This window comes from Fringilla coelebs, assembly GCF_963513975.1.
Source record: "Fringilla coelebs genome assembly, chromosome: 1".
NCBI classification, from domain to species: domain Eukaryota; kingdom Metazoa; phylum Chordata; class Aves; order Passeriformes; family Fringillidae; genus Fringilla; species Fringilla coelebs.
The window spans coordinates 129923372-129943226 of record NC_140028.1 but is presented as its reverse complement, the minus strand read 5'-3'; the positions used below and the strand labels follow the sequence as shown (position 1 = coordinate 129943226).

Here is a 19855-nt window from a genome sequence, read left to right as displayed (position 1 = left end):
ACTGTGTAGTAGTGATTGCCATCCTTAATCCTAGTAGGAACTTCAGGAGAAGCTCAAGGGACTCATTACTCCACTGTGTCCATCTAAATAAGTTCAAGCACCCATTTAGGAGGCTCTGGTGGAAGGAGTAAACATCCATAAATACTTAGTGCTGGTGTTGAAGGGCTTCTATCTTCTTCTAGATTAAAAGCTTGAATCTAGTTAAAGGTTGATTATTGCAACTGAACAGATGCAAGAAATTGTACATAAAATACATTTCTGTTATAGCAAGCTACCTACTTATGGATAAACTCTGAAATCTAGTTTACCTTTTTCAAAGAAACTATACGAGCACTTTTGTGGCACTAAAATAATACCCAGGTATAAGAACAAACTGCAAGCCAGCTGATTGATTTCAGTTTGTAATTTTAAGAAGCTTCTTTCCTTTCCTGTCCCGTTTAAATTCTTTATCAATAATAGTCATCTATGCTTGTGAGCAAGTAGTCTAAGTGTATTTTAAAACAATGTTATTTAGCTGGCTTTTGGTTTCCTGACTTAATTAAATTCTGGACATGTTTCTTTTTGTTGTTTTTTTTTCGGCGGCGGGTTGGGGGGGAGCAGAGGAGTGTTGGTTTTTTCCTTTTAGCTTGAGCCAATTTTGTCTTTAATTCTAAATCTCTGAGTTATAAGTAACTGTGTATATACCTTCTTTTTCAGGGAATGCCTTGGTGAAGCACACGAACCCTGTGACTGCCAGACCTGGAAGGACTGGCTGCAGAAAATATCTGAAATGAAACCAGAAGAACGTAAGAGCCATGCAGGGCCAACAGGGAGGGCGTGGCTCTTCTGATGCCATTTTGATCTTTTGGTTTTAGACAGGCTTTTTTTTTAGTTGCATAAAGTAAAAACTGGCTTCAGCATTGGTTGAAAAATAGGGTAAAAGGGGAAGAAAACTATACTCTTAAATGAGAGGCTGCTTACACTTTACTTGCAGCACCATGGTAGACTCTTCTTTGTAGAACATTCCTCCCCACAAATACATACGTGGTTCAGTCAGGGTATGCAAAACTCCTTCCCTTCCTTTTAAAGCTTTGTTTTATTAACTACTCAGTTTATTCCTGCATATAACTTCATTTGCCCTGTCCAATTTTGATTTTTAGCCCAATCTGCTCTTGTGATTGAGTAGTGTTCCATGAAGATTTTTATTGCTTAATTCAAGCCAATAGGTGATAATAATAGTAAGGTTGGGGGGGAGCTGCAAGGGAGTTGTAGGAAATGGCTTAATGATAGGTAACATTTACTAAAAAAAACTAATAAAGGTTGGGTTTACACAGGACAGGTATTTTCTTAGTCAACATTAACAAAAATAGTAAAGATGACAGCAATTCGAATACATATTGTCTTGGTTACCACAGCTCAGAGCCTTTCCATAGTGTATTGTAAATATTCTGGAAAGCATAAAAAATTTTATATAGAGGCAAAATACACCCTGCTTTTTGAAACTATACCTGTTTCTTTCATATATGTATTTGGCCCTTTATATACTGTAATTGTCACATATACTGTATATAAATTTGTATTAAAATAGATGTATGGAAATACATTGAAATAATAAGTATTAATATTGTATATGTATAAACTAGAAAGTGTAATAATAAAATATATGTGAGAAATATGTATAGTGAGAAACTTCAATATTTTATCAAGAAACAGGGAAATGTGCATCATTCCTAATCTGATTCTCACAAAAGATTACACAAGTACAATTTCAACCTTTCTGCTTTTGCATGCTCCATATCCTCCTGTCACCCTCAAAAAGTTGTGGGAGTGAGTGAGGCCTATGAGGACGCTGCCAACTGCCTGTGGTTACTGACCAACTCCAAACCTTGCGCCAACTGCAAGTCCCCAATCCAGAAGAACGAGGGCTGCAACCACATGCAGTGTGCAAAGGTAAGAAGGACCCATCGTGGGATTTCTTGAGGAATCAGATTCAGCCTTGTATGTCCTGTATATATTTTAGGATCACAGAGGTCCAAAACCTCTGAAGGGTCATGCCTGGTAGCTAGTGGAACCTGTTGCAAGAATTAGATAATGAGCAAATGGCAGGTTCCATGTATAAAGAAAATATTTTAATGTTTACTGAAATCTGTTTGGCTGACAGGTATACTTTATAATGATTGAAATTTCATAAAAACCTAAGAATAATTACCAGTACAGTATGAAATAAATAATTGATGGGTTAATCATCATTAATAATGCAGAAGAGAAAGAACAGTTTTAACTGGCAGATGTAAAATTTTAAGGAAGGCTTAGGTCTAATGAAGGTTTTGCCTTACTATATTTTTCTTTTGCATTATTTCTCTAACATAGCAACAAAGCAGAGAAGTTTAGGTGGAAAACTGTAAACAGGAATTAATCAGTAGGAATGAAAAGACAGCAGAGTGATTCCAAAGAAAATTTATTGATGACAGCAGCCAGAGAATTAGTCACAAGTTTGCACTGTGCTACCAAAATAGAAAAAATATTTTTGCCATGAGTTCAGTATCATTTGAAAATGCTTTTTCACTCAAGTTAGTTAAAAGCAGCATATTTAGGCATTTCTTTATGTCAGAAATACCTTAGATAACTACAACTATTACCTCTTTGAGGAGCATCATTAAAAATAAGAAAGTAGTGAATACTTAACATAGTTGGCCTACAATAAAAGGCTAACAGATTTAAAAAGTAATTCTCTTTATTTTTCTGAAAATGTGCAGGTCTTTCTCCATTGCTGTGCAGATCCCATTTTCTTTGTGTAGTCACATATTCTCTCTCTGTGATACAAATTGAAGATTGGGGCTTTTCTTGGTATCTTTGGCAGCAGAGAACATTCTCCTACACTTTGATTTATGCCAAGATTGCTGTTTTTTGGGTTTTTTTGTCTTAAATTATTTTAAAAAGAGCTCATAGATTCCATACTTCTAAAAACTCTATAAGGTACGTTTGTTGCAGCTGTTGCCAGTGAGCTCAGTTGTGGCTTCAGGCTGGAGAAGGCTTTGGCCAATAAACACTGATGAATGTGGATAATTTGCCATTCTAAGGCACTAGCTGGCAACCAGAGGTCTCTTTTGCTTTTTGATGGTTATAGGCAGCTTGAAGTGTCCTTAAAACAGTCTGGTTCTTTTGTCATGGAGAAATCTCTGCACAGACAGCAGCTGCCTCCCCTCAGCCTGGTGAGGAAGGTGAGGAAGGGCATCCTCAAGATCATTGCAGGGCTTGGACACAAGGAATAGTGGTGACCTCACTTGTTGCTTCCTCTGCTGAAGTTACAATCCCTGGTGATGGAGCTTCTGCCTTTTTTTGAGCTCAAGCTCACTACATGGTGGGCTATGGCTGCTTCTTAGCATCCAGCATGCACCTTGGTGTAGAGAAGACTCCTTACTCATAAAACCCTGTTTTCTGTACTTAAGCAGGCATTTTCTTGTTGTTTTATGAGTGCAGCTTCTAATGAGGCAGGCTTACACAGTCCTGCTCTCTCACTCCACTATCTATAGTAATTTTTTAAGCTTATGGATACTTTGATTTCAACGAACAGGAGGAGGTTCATAGATAATAAATTGCTGCAAGTTTCATGAAACTTGGTAGCTGTATGGTGCAGAGACTTCATTTGTACTGCCACCAAGAGAGAGGCTGAAATACCGACCCAGTTACTCCGCAGTTACTTGTTCTGCTTGGCTCAGACCATGGCCAGGCAGCAGATGGGATTTGTTAAGCCCAGGTAGTGATGATACAGTGATCATAAAGACAAATACAACAGAGCTGAGGAGTTAATCATAGATAGCTAATCATATGCTGAGTTGGAAGGGATCCACCAGGATTAACAAGTCCAACTCCTGGCCCTGTGCAGGACACCCCAAGAGTCACACCATGTGCCTGAGAGCGTTGTCCAAACACTTCTTGAAATTTGTCAGGCCTGGTGCAGTGACTGCTTCCCTGGGAAGCCTGTTCCAGGCCCCAGCCACCCTGTGGGTGAAGAACCTTTCCCTGCCTTCGAAGGAGTGGACAGCTCCTCCCAATTTAGTGCAAACTCAATTACACAAACTCAATTACACAAACTCAAACTCAAATATTCTTTTAAGTCCTGAGTCCAGGGAAGCCATGGTGTAACACGGTTATCCAGTGCTGTGCTGGATGTTTTGTCCCGAAGGAGGCTGTGAGAGAGTACCAAAAGTTCTGCTGAAGTCCAGAAAGGTTACATCACCTGGCTCCCCTTGTTCAGCTGGGTGGGTCACCCTGTCACAGAAGGGGGTCAGGTTCAACCAGCAGGACTTCCCCTCAGGAAGCTGTGCTGGCTGTGACCAATGACTGCATTGTCCTCCAGGTGTTTTTCAGTACCTCCCAGAGTAATCTTCTCCGTGGCTTTACCGTGCACTGAAGCGAGCCTGACACGCAGTGGTTTTCAGGGTTGTCCTTCTTACCCTTCTTGAAAATGATTTTGGGTTTGGGAGGTGTGTAGAAACAGCTGATGTGGTTTTGAATGTCTCATGAGACTGAGATACTGGGAGGAGGGTCTGGGCACACTCTGTGAATCTTGGGTTTTGAGGAGGCTTTGAGATATTAAAAGATAAATATAATAGAGTGGTCAGATGGAAGATAATTTGGGAGAGCTGAGATTGTTGCAGTAGGAGCATATATACATAAAATAATAGGAAGTTGAGCTTTATTAGTTCAGTTGCTTGTGAAACATCTTGTTTTATATGATCTTTTAAATATTTTGTAAGGATTCTTTTTTTTATAATGAATATGAATGGGTTTGAATGGTAGGCAAATGATTCAGTGATACTTAACACTTAATACACAGGTCTTCTGGCATTTCCTTCTCAACACTTCTCAACATTTTTCATAAGCCAGCAGCTTTAAAAAATGTTGTGCAACAGCACAATAACAAGAAGAAATATTCTAGTCTTCATTGCTTTTTAGAAGAAAATCAGCCCTACTGATTTTTGAGACAAAATAAGCAAAAGTATAGTGCAAGAATTGGATTTCATTCCTTCCTGTAATACAGCTAAGTGATTGTATGAAATAACTACAGACAAACACATGTGGAATGAAGTAGGTATTCCTGGAAAGGTTAAAATTACCAAAGAGAGAATAAATCCAATTTAATTTATCAAATGCCACTAATAATACTCAAGGCTTAATATTAATTAATGTAAATTTTCTCTCCTCATCTATAAAACAGATAAACATGGTTCACCAAATTGTGAAGTCTTTTGCTTATCTGTCCATAAATAGCTTCCAGTTATTTTGAAATCAACTAGCTGAACACTCACCGCTGAATTGAGAATATTTAACACATTTTGATCTTCTCTGATGCAGAGAAGCCTGAATAAGTCCCCTTACACTTCCTTGTAAGGTTTTACCTATTTTGAAAGCACTTTATTCAGTCAGTGCAGAAAAGGCTCACCTGGAAGTAATCACTCATCAAATTTTATGTTCAGACTTCTTCTCTCTTGCTTTAGTAGTTGTTATTAATATTTTGTGTCAGCAACAACACATGACAAATACACCGGTAATCATGGTTTTTAAGTAATAGTAGGGGAAAAAAAGATAATTCTTTCTCATGAATAGTTTCTATGTTACTTAAAGAAATGGGACTGATTTTCTAACAATAACAAAAAAACAGGCCTGATCAGCTGTATTTACCATTTGGTTTATTTCCTCCGTTCAAACTTTACATGTACATCCAACACAGTCTAATGATCCAAGGAACAAAAATGATGACTGACACAGTTTGATGTGGTTTGATAAACAGATCTCCTGACTAAGTAAAATAGGAAGGAGGCTCCTCAGCATTTTTTTTACACTCAGAATGCTGTTAATTAAGTTGTCCATAGTTGAATGATGATGCCTAACTACAAATCTAAGACATTTCAACTTTTTTTTTTTTTTTTTCGTGTTTTGTTCTGAAGTGCAAATATGACTTTTGCTGGATATGCTTAGAAGAATGGAAGAAGCACAGCTCTTCCACTGGAGGCTACTACAGATGCACTCGCTATGAAGTTATTCAGCATGTAGAGGAGCAGTCCAAGGAGATGACAGTAGAGGTAACAAATGAATGTGTGTATTTGAAAAGTAGCACTAAGGTTGCAATTCTCCATTCAGGATAAGTGTAATCAAAATTCTTGCAAACCAGAGTTCCAAATGGAAAAATACAACCTTAAACATACCAAAGAGACAGAAAGAAAGCACTACTTATTGGTGGATGCATAAGATTTCTGCTTTTGACTTTGTTAACAACCACTGGTGACTTTACCAGTCATTTTACTTCTCTGTGACATGGTTTCCTTTTGTGAAATGAGCATGCTGCTCCTGCAATTAGCTGCTGTGCACTACAGAAGACATGCCTTAATTTTGGCTTTTGGAAAGTTGCTTTAAATAGCAGGGACTGTCAGTGTATCAATTCTTTGGGTGCAGTATTTGCAGCGTTGTGAATGTCAAAAAGTAATTTTGCCTCTCTACTTACATGGCAGTAAACACTGTGCACATTGTTTTAAATATAGTCTGAATAGAAACAGTTCACTATTTAATTATATTTAATGGTGATTGTTGTATTAAATTATAAGACTTATTTTGGTTTCTTTTGTCTCTCCATTATTTTCCAGGCTGAAAAGAAGCATAGAAGATTTCAAGAGCTTGATAGGTTTATGCACTATTATACAAGATTTAAGAACCATGAACTTAGCTACCAGGTGTGGGTCAAGCCATGTTTGTTTCTGTTTTATTAATCCAAAAATAATTCTTTTCTTTTATTTTATTTATTTTCTCAAGCCATTTTTACTGATGTTTGTTCCTGTTTTATTAATCCAAAAATAATTTTTTTATTTTATTTTATTTATTTTCTTTTTCTAGTTAGAGCAGCGCCTTCTAAAAACAGCCAAAGAAAAGATGGAGCAGCTGAGTAGAGCTCTAAGTGGAAGTAAGTATTTGCTGTGATCTGTGCCTTTGATTTGAAATCACATCAACACAGTTATGGCTAAACTGTTCTTTTTTGGACAGTGCTCACATCAAGTCTGCTGTGTGATGTCATCCCTCCAGTACTAGAATTTGTAAACACTGGATAAAAGTTAAATGTTCAGTAAATCTTAACTGTTCCAAAGCCTCAAGGAGGAAGTAGCATTAGTAAGGTAGAAGCTAATGTTCTGTGCTTATTTCTTTTCCTAAGAACACTGTGCAGTTATTGTGAACTTGCTGCTCTTTACTTGTAAAATATTTAACTGATATACACAAAAGTAATGCTGACATCAGCAGGAAAATACTTTCCCAATGCTTGTTTCATATTGCAGCTGAGGGAGGCTGTCCTGATACCACATTCATTGAAGATGCAGTGCAAGAACTTCTAAAAACTCGCCGCATTCTTAAGTGTTCTTATCCATATGGATTCTTTTTGGAGCCTAAAAGCACAAAGAAAGAAATATTTGAACTTATGCAGGTAATACATGGATATATTTTACTTTCCTAATGGCACTTTATTTTTTTGATATTAGTTTTCAGTGTCTTTTTGCCATTTCTGTAGTATAAAACTGACATGCCTGTTTTATATTTGTAACCAAGTTTGAAAAAGTAGCATTTTTTTTATATCCCTTTGCAAAGGAAAAGGATAAGGACAGATGGAAGGGGAAAGTAAGAAAATTTCCTGTTAATCTGCTTCTGAGGGTAACATTTTAGCTTCAGTCTTCATCTCCTTCTCTAGCTTCTCCTTTCTTTCCCATCTGATGTGCTTGACATCTGGGAGGAAGCAAAAGAGGGGGAGTACCTGGGACTGCTGCCTCCTTTGCTGTCCCTTGAGTCCCTTGAAGATGTTCAGTATTTCACAGTGCAGGGAAATCCTGCTCCAAGCTGGAGGACAGAATGTAGGTCAGAAAAAGAGTAGGCTATGGGACAGATATTTTGGGGTATTTCAGTATTTTATAAGGTATTTTCAGGAAAATGGATATAATTCCCATCAGTATTTATGGAGAAGAGCTCTTCCTGATTTGCATTTCCCTGTAAAACTCTTTTTTCTGTATTATTAACTCTTGCAGACAGACCTAGAAATGGTCACTGAAGACCTTGCACAGAAAGTGAACAGGCCTTACCTTCGGACACCTCGCCATAAGATCATCCGAGCCGCTTGCCTGGTGCAGCAGAAGCGCCAGGAGTTCCTGGCCTCTGTGGCCCGGGGCGTTGCTCCTGCAGACTCTCCAGAAGCACCCAGGCGCAGGTAATCCGCCCAGAACGCTGCCCAAGGCAGAAGTTCTTTTGGTAGCTGCCAAAGTGGGGGAATCCACTGCTGTTCTCTGACTATGAGGGAGATGCTGAGTGTGATGGTGGTAAATCACTGTGATAGTGATACTTTCTTGGGCATTCCATCCTTGTGGAATTACAGCCTTTGGGGAAAAACATATTTTTCTTTTCGAGGATCACTGCTATGTGTGTTGCAACCTAAATTGCTTCCCCATTTGTGCTATAGTAATAATTAGATGTCATGGCTTCCGTTTTACTTTTTTCCATCAAGATTGTCAATAAATCCCTGCTACACTTCAAAAATCTTTTAAGTATTTGCTAAACACGTCAGGCAGTTCTGGAATAGTCAACAACTTAACTGTAGGGTTTTCAAAATTAATTTTGAATTAAGGGGGAAGACTTTTTAAGTTTAGAGAGCTACAGTTGCACTAGTTTTCAGATTTCAATAGGTTTTGAAGCTCTGGATGTTTTTCATATTTGTTCTATTTCTAAATTTAATGGTGTGTCTTTCCATTTTATAGCTTTGCTGGTGGAACATGGGATTGGGAGTATTTAGGATTTGCATCCCCTGAGGTAAACTATTTCTTTTTAATTTTTTTAACTTAGTTCTGCATATGCTAGAAACACAGGTATGATCACAATCTGCATGAAGAGCTTCCTTATCTTGAGTCAAAGCATTTCAAGTTGGTTAAGCTTTCCATTTCATTTATTTCACAATAGAAGGAAATATATTCGTAGCTAATTGTGCAATGACTATAAACAATGCCTCTAACATGGATGTAGTTATCTAAGGTGGCATTAGACAAGCTATTTCACATTCATTTTCCAAGTACAAAAGCAGTTTTAAAATTGAATATAAACTGCTGTCTGTGTGCTGGAGAGCCTTAAAGTAATAAATGTATGAAATTATTTAGATTACTTTTGAATGCAATATCAGTTCAGCAGAATTTGACAAAAAGTTTATGAAATTTCCATCTTCTGTCAAAATCCCAACAAAAACATGCAGTCATACTCCTAAATATTGTTAAATACTTCAAATATTTATTTTTATTGTTAGGTATTAAAGCAGGATGGAAATTGCATACTCGAGTGACATTAATTTCTGCTACTTTACCAAGAATGAAAATTATAATTTTTTAATTCATATTCTATGATCTGTATATGGGAAAGAGTAAGTAGTTTTTGAGACTCTGCTCAAAAAAAGGAGGAGATTCCTATAAAGATTTCCTTTATCATCTTAATTTTTAGTTAATGTTTTGAGAACATTAGATTAAAGCATTCAGTCAGGAAGGAAACTTCATTTCAACATTTCCTTGTTTGCTGTTTTCTTTCTAGCTAGTCATTGTTAAACATCCTAGAAAACTCCATGTACTTTTTTCCATATATTTCCTTTGCTATTGTTGGTGAGCGTCACGCTGGTGAGAACATGGCTCGCTTCTCTACAGAAAATCAGCTGCTTCTCCTGTCCAGTTCCTTCCTTTAGTTTTTTTGAAATAATCCCACATCTGACACATCAAACTCATTGTGATGTTACCGTATGATTGATTGTGATGTTACTGATGACAGTGGAACTGGCTATGAGAAGAAGCTGGTAAGAAATGTGTTGAAAAGCTGTTTAGCAGGAGGTGCAATTGCAGCTGTGCTTAGATGATCTGCTTCTGAGTTTCTATGATTTGCCTAAATGTGGCACTGTGTGATGCAAGTTGGTTTCTCTGCTACGTAGCTATCACGAATACTTGCAACCACCTATGCTAAAGGAATTGTATAGAATTAATAATGATCATCTTTGTTTATTTTAGTGAATTTCACTGCAAAGTATTTTACATAGAGCTGTACTTATTGCAAAAAAATGAGAGCTAAGATCTGGTATGATGAATAAATCTTAGTGTTCAACGATCACTTCCCATTATTCCTTTTCTGATTCAGAGTGATATAATTATATATTTTTGAATAATTCAGTTATATTATTCTATATCAAGGTTTGATTTTCTGTTGTTTGAGGCTCTGCCTTGCATTTAGAAAATCCCTGAGATCCCTAAAAGCTGGAAGAGCATTTTAGAGAAGAATCACCTCATGTTTGCCCTGTTTCTTTATGGTGTTCCACAGACTAACAAGCATGTACTACTAACTGCTGTTGAAGACATTATATTGGGCTAAATGGACCTTTTGTCTGGTCCAATAAAGCTACTTGTTGACGTTCTCACAATTTCCATGGATTAAAATCTGCCCACACCTATGATTTTGTGACTATTCCTTTTGTCTTGCATATGTCCTTATGAGTAAGCACTTGGTCTGAGAAAGTTCATGGAAGAAAACATACTCTCATAATACCATCTACACTAATAAGGTCATTGTGTAAGAGAAATAACACTTCTGGATTTAAGTTTTAGGTGCTTTAGATGTTGAAGAGTTAATATAGAAAAGGAAATCTAATGGTACTGTTATCTTTACCAATTCATTTGGCCAAGTGAATCCTCTGGATTACAGATTTCCCAACTGGGAACTCACAGAAATAAAGAACAATATTCTTTTGAAGAGGAGAGCGAGTACCTGTGTGCATAGTTTTATTGCCTTGTGTGTAGGAATAACTGAAATTACACAAAGTGCTACCTACACAGGTTCAGTGTCAGCTGCACATACCAGAAAAGATACCTGGAAATTTCCTTTCAAGCATAAAACTAGTTCCTTCATATTAGGAAAGATAGGCAAATTGATCCAAGTATTAAGATAATTAACCCTTAGGATGTTAGCTTGATATGGTCAAGAGTCTTTTCCATAAATGCTATATGAAATGTCTAAGCACACAATATGAGAAAATACAGGCTGCAGGAGTTCAAATCCATATGGTATGGCTCATTAGCAGCTCAAGTTAAGCAAAAGTAGAGGAGATTTGTAATAAAAATTTAAAAATCCATGGAATAAAAATCCATCATAGACTGTCCAGTAGAAGAGTGTCAGATGTGGCTTAAGACATTCTGAAGCCATAGTGTCCTGGAAGCTCAGAAAAATATATCAAGTTCCAGTGTATGTCTAACAGCTTTCTGTTGTCTTTTCAAGGTTCTTTTCTACTGCCAGTTGCTGGCAGAGATTCTGAGATAATCTGTTGGTCTAATTCACATCAATTGTTTTTATGTTCTAAAATCAGTGAGTATGCATTTATTTAGAAGTGTGTCAATAGGTGCATATATAAAGTTTGGCATCAAAGATTTTAAACAAGAAATGTGTTCCTGGAATTGGTAAAAAAGGAGATTGCAAGTATTAAAATGTTAGTAGTACATCTAATTTTTTTTTTTTGCTAATTCATTGTTTTATAGATCTAGGATTACCTTGGATTTTTTTGTTATTTATGTTAAGCGTCGCATGATACAAGTTGCAATTCATTTTTCTGAAAGCGGGTGATTTTATAAAAAGCGTATAAAATCACACATTTTTGATAAAAATGTGGTGCTTGTTACTCAGAAAAATAGTGCTGCATGCTGCCCTGTGTTTTGTAACCTTTGGTTTATGCAGGAATATGCTGAATTTCAGTATCGGAGGAGGCACAGACAGCGTCGACGTGGAGACATGCACAGTCTGCTGAGTAATACTCCAGACCCCGATGACCCCAGTGAGAGTACATTAGGTACGGACCTCTCTGGGCTGGCTTCTTTCTCTTCCTGCTTCAGAAATCACTAGTAGTGACCACGGTGCTTCTTCTTCTGTGGATACACTTTAAAGAAGTTTCAAATACATTGCTGTATTTTCCAGGATACAACATAAAGGCTTGTCTCTGCAGTTTTTTTATGTGATCTTAGAAGTGTTGTTGACTTCACTGTGGCTGCTGCTGTTCTAAAAGAAAAATGCCTTGATCTTCCCACTAACAACTTCTCAGCTGTCCAGCGCAGGTTTGCTTTTCTGAAGAAATGCTGAAGGTCACTCATACATACACAAGTCCTCTATACCAATGAAAAGAACCAATTGTGCATAGAATGTAGAGGCATACATGTAGAGGCCTGTGGAAGAGCATCCTAAGGCTGTATTCCAAAACTCTGCTCAGAAGCTGTATTGGCAAAGGCAGCTAGGAAAAAAATTGGCCTGAGCTGTGACTTCCAGAGTGCTGCTCTTCTGAGGGCTGGTAGTGCAGTCCTTTAAGGTCTCTCTGTGACTTGGCTGTCTGGGCTGGCTCAGTTCTGCCAGAACCTTAGCACAGGTCCAGAAATTGCTTGAATCCAAATAATACTGTGACACTGTTTCTGCAAAGACACCAGTCTGTGTGCTCAGTCTCTTCATGCCATGCTGCACAAACTCTCATTGCTATGTCTCAGGAACTTAACACATAGCTTGTTCTTTAAAACCAAGAGAAGAGACCCTTTATTGAGGAGAAAGGATCACATGCATCCTTTATTTTAGAAAAAGTAATCAAAATTTTGGTGAACTTTGGTTCTTCCCTATTACAAATAAAATACAAAACCATCTTGTTAGTTCAAGGACTAGATTTTGACTGAATGCTTTGGATATAGTAGTGATGGCCAAGAGCACACTGTCAAAGCATGCAAGAGATTATTTTATTTCAGTCTATCACATTTTGAGTTTTGAAGTGGAAAATTCCATTTTCCAAACTCAAAATATTTACATTTATTTTTATTACAGCACAATTTTTTCTGGAAGCAGCATCTTTTATTTTTTGTTGGTTTTAAGAAAATAGCAATGTCAGTAATTGCTGAAGTATTCCCTAACAACTCTACTCTTAATTGTGCTGCAATGTTACAGTAAAGATTATTATAATGTTAACAGTATAGTTGAAGTTTTATCTTTGAAAGAACAGAGAAACGGGCAAACGTGATTTGTAATCCGCCTGTAAGTGCATCCTGTATTTGTGTCCACATGCAGTAATTTTCAGGGCTTTCTATAAATCGTGTATGTGCCTTAGAAGCACTTTGCCCCTTCTGCCCATGCTCCCAATGGCATAGCCCATGCTTTCACAGAGAAGGGTATTGAGGGCAGAAAGGACAAATGAGGCAGGGAGTCACTCCTAATGCAGTGGGATTGGTGTTTCACCACTGTGTAAGAGCTGATGGGAAGGAGTGGTTTGGATTCTTTTGTTCAGAGTGAATAAAGGAGTAAAATTACACAGCTAGAATCCAGAAAGGAAGGAAGAGATTCTATGAGTAAATCATAGTAGAGGAGGCTTCCTCACTGGTTCTTCAACTGCTTTTGTTTTGGTTGCCCAAACAGACACTCAGGAAGGTGGCAGCAGTAGAAGACATGGCACCTCCATGGTGAGTTCAGCTTCTATGGGTATTCTGCACAGCTCTTCGCTTCATGACTATACCCCTGTCAGTCGCTCTGAAAACCAGGATTCTCTTCAGGTATCTCCCCTAATCTCTTTTCCATTCTCTCTGCTTTGCTTGCTCTCTTCTGCTCTGCCTTTCTGTGTCATTTTGTCTCTGCAAATTTTCTTAATTCTTCAAGGAGAAAGGGAGAATCTAGGACAACAAATTATACATTCACAATGGCAAGAATTGCTAAACAATCACTAACATAACGATTGTTACCTTTTAAATTGTGTTGTCAGCTCTCTTGGTAAAAATTGATTCTGATAAAGGACATGTAGGAATAATGAATGAATTTCAGATTTGGGCCAAAATTGCTTTTTATCCAAAATATGTAACAAGATGCAAGTTTTATTCTGAGAGCATCCTTATGTATTTCCACAGGCTCTGAGTTCTCTGGATGAAGATGACCCAAACATCCTGCTAGCTATTCAGCTGTCATTACAAGAATCTGGCTTAGCCATAGATGAAGAAACTAGAGACTTTCTAAATAATGAGGCATCTTTAGGAGCAATAGGTACCTCTTTGCCTACAAGACTGGACTCTGCTCCCATAAGTATAGACAACCCAAGGGGTGCTTTGAGCAGCTCTGAGCTGCTAGAACTTGGTGACAGTCTGATGAGACTGGGTGCAGGCAGTGATCCCTTCTCAGCCGATCGTCTTCATTCCCACCCCTGCAGCGAGACAAGAAGTGGATTATACTCAACTTCAAGCGATGCTGATTCCAGCAGTCAAGATCCCAATACCAATGAAAATCTGCTTGGAAATATTATGGCCTGGTTTCATGACATGAATCCACAGAGTATTGCCCTGATCCCCTCAACAAGTACAGAAACAGATGAGGAGTCACAGCAACCCAGCACTGAAGATGGGTCAGCAGGGCAGCCAAATCTTACAGACACAGGGCTGGAGCCTCAGGAAGAGCATGCACTGTTTGAGGATGCACTCAAAAACGAAGGCAGAGGAACCCAAACAGAGGAAAGCACTTCTGAAGAAAATATTATTCCAAGTGAAACAGTATCACAAATTGGTGATAATAACAGGGAGGTAACAAGCACCCTAGATACTTTAGGAGATAGTTCAAGTCAGACTCCTCAAACCTCAAGTGAATGGACTGAACATGTGCATCTGGTATGAATAAAAACTAAATCTGGAGTAAAAGAATGGCAGTGACAGATGGTACAGTATGTGGAGTAAGCATTATGGAGGCTTTGATCCACATAATTGCAGCTCAGTTGTAACCACTGACATAACAACGGATATTTAGGAGTTCTCTTGAATTGCAGTTCTTCATAATGATGTGAACCTTTCAAGGAATATCCTTTGCATTTAATTAGGTAGTATTTGCCTTTTTGCTCTCAAGAGAAAGGAATAAGTAGGTTGTATTCCACATTCCTAATACAATGCAGCATCTGTTTAGCCTTAGGTTGATGATCCTTAACTTGAAAGTATGGATTAAAGGCTTACACTGATTATTTTGTTTGGTTTTCCTAAGAAATAGTTTATTCCATTTTTTAGAACTCGTAATTTCACCAAAATAACATCTAGCAGTTCATTTGCATTTTGGTTTTGTTTTCCATAACTTTTCCTTAGTCATTTTTCATTTTTGTTAGCAGTGTGAACGGAGGTATTTAATGCTTCTCTGTAGTACTGCTCCAGGAACAATTTTTAGGGGATATTCTTTCCCTTTAAAATCAAAGATTTTTTCATGTCTATTTACAGTCCAAATGTGCCAAACTGTGAAAAGTTAACTGGCAGTAGCCTAATGAAACAGAGCAGTGTTACTCGATCCAACTAATCCCACAATTCTTAGCGATGGAAGAAACCACTGGGTAGCATTGCATCTCCAAATTTAACTGGCATATATTGCCATGGTGACTGCATTTAATTAAATGTAGCCTGTATCTTAAGTTAATAAAACCTAATGCTGCTGTTAAACAGTTATTTTAAATATTAAAATACAGTGAGTTAGCAACAGCTATGCTGTATTTTAAGAGACACTTTAATGGAAGTGCAATCATAGTTCTTTGTTTTCATAATTCTACAAAGCATTTTATGCACTAATAGTGCAATTACTTTTAATGATAACATTTTATAAAAATATAGGAATACAGAATTTTCATATATTAGTCAGTCCCACTATTAAAAGTTCAGATAACACATCCTGCTCAACATGTTACGGTGCCTTTGCCTAACCCAACTGGATAGTTGCCACAGTTAAACAAGTAATTCAAATTCAGTGTTTGTTCTGGAGTAACTATGCTATTAATTGCAAAGACCTCCATAAAACCACCCATGGCCTTGCCTTTACAGTAAATAACTAAACGTTCAGTCAGTGTTTTTGCATATACAAAACACTACTAGGTATTTGTTCAATTGCACAATATTCATTTGCTGTGTGATTACTGTTTAGTGTAAGAAAAAAATAAAATTAAAAAAAAACACAAAAAAACCTTTTCCTAGTTGTTGTACCGTGAAAAACAAAAATACTGGTTTTAGATTTGCTTAAAAGCATCAATCTACAGTTAGTGAGATACAATGGTACAATATGTAATTACAACTAGAATAAGTTGTTCAAATGGCTGTTTTAATTACATATAATCAAAACTTTTCATAACATGAGCAAATTACATACACTCCATTTTAAGTTTTGCTTAACTGTTACCAGAGATTTGTTGATATGATATAAAAGTTTATTACTACTGAGTGTGTATAGGCAAGTGTCATGATAGCAAAGTTTATGTATTGATTACTGTGAGTTCAAGTGAGTGTTTTGGTAACTAATTCATGCAAATCCAGCTTTGGAACCTTGCAGTTACAAGGTTCATATTAGTAAAAAATGAAATAAGAATATTTTACCCTTGCCCCATAAAAACTTTGTCCATTTTCAAGCATCTTTAGAGAGAATGAATTAGAATAGTCTAAATAATTTTCCAACTTTTCCTCTAGCCACCCTACTTCTGACATAATATTGAGCCTTTGAAAAATACCTATAGGTATAAAGTCCTTCAGCTGAAATGGTCCTTCATGAACTGTCATCATGAATTGGTCTGAAAGTTGTTTAACTCACATAGCTTCCTTGAATGGTAATTTCTGACTAGAAAGATTCTCACAAGAAGATTGTGTATTGCATTGAGATGTCTTGCAAAGTTGCAGTAAGATATGTAAGAGTGCTCTCTGTGAAGATAGTGAAGTTTGTGGGTTCTGGTTTTATGTAATTTGGTTAGGTTGTGCAGTATATCCATTGTTTCCGTGTTACTCTTATGAGCATGAAATTAGACTTATTAAATTTGTATTTTCTTGGTACTTATTTTAACACCATAGTCATTGACTTTACAATTCAAAAATAAAAGTTTGGCAAGACTATTTTGTAAACCTGTTAATTTTATAATGTAAAAAAATTACTCTAACCTTGAATTGTTATTTGCACTTTCATAGTCTATACTTGATACATTCCCACTTTATATACAGGTAGGATACTACAACCATGTAGATGTTTGGCCAAATGAATGCTGTTAATAATATGTAAAATTCTTTGATTAAACATTTATTACTTAAACTAATTCCGTTCTCTCTCATTACATCTTAGACTTACTGTAGCAGGTCCTTGAGACTGCTGACAGACATTTTTAGGGTATGTTCAGTACTGTGCCAGATTAGTTGGACACCATATAGTAAGCTGAATGTTTTGATTTGTAAATATAAAGTACCACCATTAAGCTTTGAAAAAAATCTAAAATAGAATTTGTCTTAATTGCTACAGCCATATTGTGCACTTGTTCTTTGTAGAGTAATGCCTTGTCACTATGAGTAGTGTTGCTGAAGAGGGGGGGGCTAATTTTTGTGAAAGATCTGTTAAGTACTGTTGCTTAAGTGCTGCTTAAGTTACTTAAGTGCCACTTAATATCCACTGTCCATTTTTACCTGGAAATTCCAGAGTGCCTCTGTTACATTAATAGCGCTAAACTATTTTGTTCATTGTTACAGTAATGTCATCAGCTTCCTCCACCAAGCATGCCAAGATCATGGAATCACAGACTGGTTTGGGTTGGAAGGGACCTTAAAGACCATGTTGTTCCAATCCCCAATCCCCCTTCTATGCACAGGGACACCTTTCATTACACCAAGCTGCTCAGAGCTCCATCCAACCCAGCCTTGAACACTTCCAGTGATGGAGCATTCCCAGCTTCTCTGGGCAACCTGTTCCAGTGCCTCATCACCCTCACAGAAGGCATCCCACTGTAATACTCAGGAAGGGTGGTGACAATGGAAGCCAAAACATGGACACAATGATAGCCATGTTTCTTTACAAGCTCTAGAGACAGCTTGTCTGGCACAAGAGACAGCTTTAACATGCCTTGAAAGAACCAAGTACTCGTGGTCATTTTATGTCATCTCTGCCATTGCTTTACCTACCCATGTCCCTCATGAGGCCCAAAAACCAAAGACCTCACAAAATCCAGGGTGAATTCCTGGCTCTACTACAACCTCAAATGAGTAATCATGACCCAAAAGCTGCAAAGACAGATGCATGTTACTTATGCAAGTAATAACTGTGCAACACACCTCAAGAACAGCGTCAGTTGTGGCTCTGGGAATTAAGGGAATACGAGCTGCTTTTCTCACAAGAGAGCTGTTAAGTATAGAACCTTAGAACAGAACCATGTGGAAATGCAGAGTGCACCAGTCCATCAGATTTACACCCAATTTCAGGCATTTACAACATAAATAGTTCTGGAGAAGCAGTCCATGTGCATCCCCTGCAGCTGACTGTGGAACAGTGACACACACATAGTAAGAATAAAGGATTCTTCAGCTGTGAGCCAGCTGACTGCAGGGTAGCAGTAAGAAGCTAGGAGGAAGCAATGCAATTAAATCCACTGCAGAACAATTCAACTACTGAAGCAGGAAATGAGCAGTGTGTGCGGATTTGCATCACTTCCAATAAAAACCACTCCCACTGAGAGCTCCTGAGGAGAAACGGTTCTGTAGTGACAGCCAGTGTGTCTAACACAGTCCCCGCCCTCCACAGGTGAAGCCAACATTTTATTTCCTCCACTTCTTTGTGGAGACTACATTGGAAGTTTCACAGAGCGGGAATGGGCTCTGATAACTCCCAAGGGCAGCCCTTCCTCTTACTGGGGTAAAAAAAATAAACTGGAAATACACATTAATTGGAAGAAAACATTTACTCTGCAACTTTAGCTGAGCTTACACAGTGCAAAATATCTCAGCTGCATCAGGCACTTCCAGTCAGGCCTCAGAGTGAGTCAACCCACTCCAGCTCTGAGGCTAGTTCTGTTAAGGAGAATCAGGAAACTGAAGAGGATGCTCAAAATTTGGGACTGACATTTTAAGGGTAGAGATCCTCTGGAGAGAGGGTACTTTAAGTAAAGTCCTGAGCCTCACCTCTCCTACCCATAACTACCAGGTATTCAGCAACTCTCAGAACATTTCAGCTATTGCCCAAGATAAAAGACATGCTGGGTGTAATTTCTGACAGAACATCATAACCACTGTTCTTTGTGTCACCTTCCAAGAGAGGTAGGGATGATCAGACTGCACTGACAGCAATCCCTGCCTCTCTCTGTTCTTACACAAGGCCAACAGAATAATCATACCAAGAAGACTGTAATTTCAAGGTGTTGTTTTACTGTGGCTCCATTGAAATGACAGAACCACACTTGTCAAGAAATACTAAACTAAAACTTTTTGACAACATAAAAATGGTTGTCTAAACCATTTTTAAATTATCTTAAACTACCACCTCAGATTAGGTTTCTTAAAGCTTAAGCTTTGTTCATTTGGGGTTTTTTTTATTCAAGTTATTATTTAAAAGAAAGAATAATCACAGTGGGTAAATTATCCACATTATACAGTAGCATATTTAATTAAGAGTATACACATACATGTAAATCACACACATTCTATATTTGTGACAGAAAAGATCCTGCACATGGATTCAGAAAGACCAAGGGCTTAGAAGCCAGGAGTCAGGAAGATGGTAGAACTGGAGTTGAAAGAAACAACTATTGCAATATTTATTTGCTATCCATTAACAGTAAATCTTATAAAAATTCACAAAATAAAAACCTTCACAAAGTATTAGATACTTATCTGGACAGAAATGGACATTGTCACTCATTTCTAGCCTGTTTCTATGCAGACTAGTGAAGATATGCACACGTGATGGCAGTGAGAGGGGCCCAGCAGTGGAGGATTGCTGAGGTGGGTGGTTGGGAACAAAAGCAGGCAGAAGCTGCAAAAAAAAGTGGTGGGAAGAGCTTAAGGGCTCTGAG

At 37.6% G+C, this 19855-nt stretch overlaps 1 protein-coding gene across 6 annotated transcripts in view; it reads left to right on the top strand.

The window, feature by feature from the left end:
* Positions 1 to 17115, top strand: part of ANKIB1 (ankyrin repeat and IBR domain containing 1) — an 88229-nt gene extending 71114 nt beyond the window's left edge. For 4 of the 6 annotated variants that reach the window (XM_084218954.1, XM_084218955.1, XM_084218956.1 and 1 more), the window contains exons 10-20: positions 697 to 785; positions 1799 to 1929; positions 5931 to 6065; positions 6624 to 6710; positions 6871 to 6937; positions 7305 to 7450; positions 8043 to 8221; positions 8766 to 8817; positions 11755 to 11866; positions 13459 to 13592; positions 13941 to 17115. In XM_084218954.1, the coding sequence (XP_084075080.1) occupies positions 697 to 785; positions 1799 to 1929; positions 5931 to 6065; positions 6624 to 6710; positions 6871 to 6937; positions 7305 to 7450; positions 8043 to 8221; positions 8766 to 8817; positions 11755 to 11866; positions 13459 to 13592; positions 13941 to 14693 (1885 nt within the window). In that variant the 3' untranslated portion in view covers positions 14694 to 17115. The remainder of the gene's footprint in view (positions 1 to 696; positions 786 to 1798; positions 1930 to 5930; positions 6066 to 6623; positions 6711 to 6870; positions 6938 to 7304; positions 7451 to 8042; positions 8222 to 8765; positions 8818 to 11754; positions 11867 to 13458; positions 13593 to 13940) is intronic. The other 2 variants (XM_084218959.1, XM_084218958.1) reach the window with 2 other exon arrangements.
* Positions 17116 to 19855: the final 2740 nt, after the last annotated feature.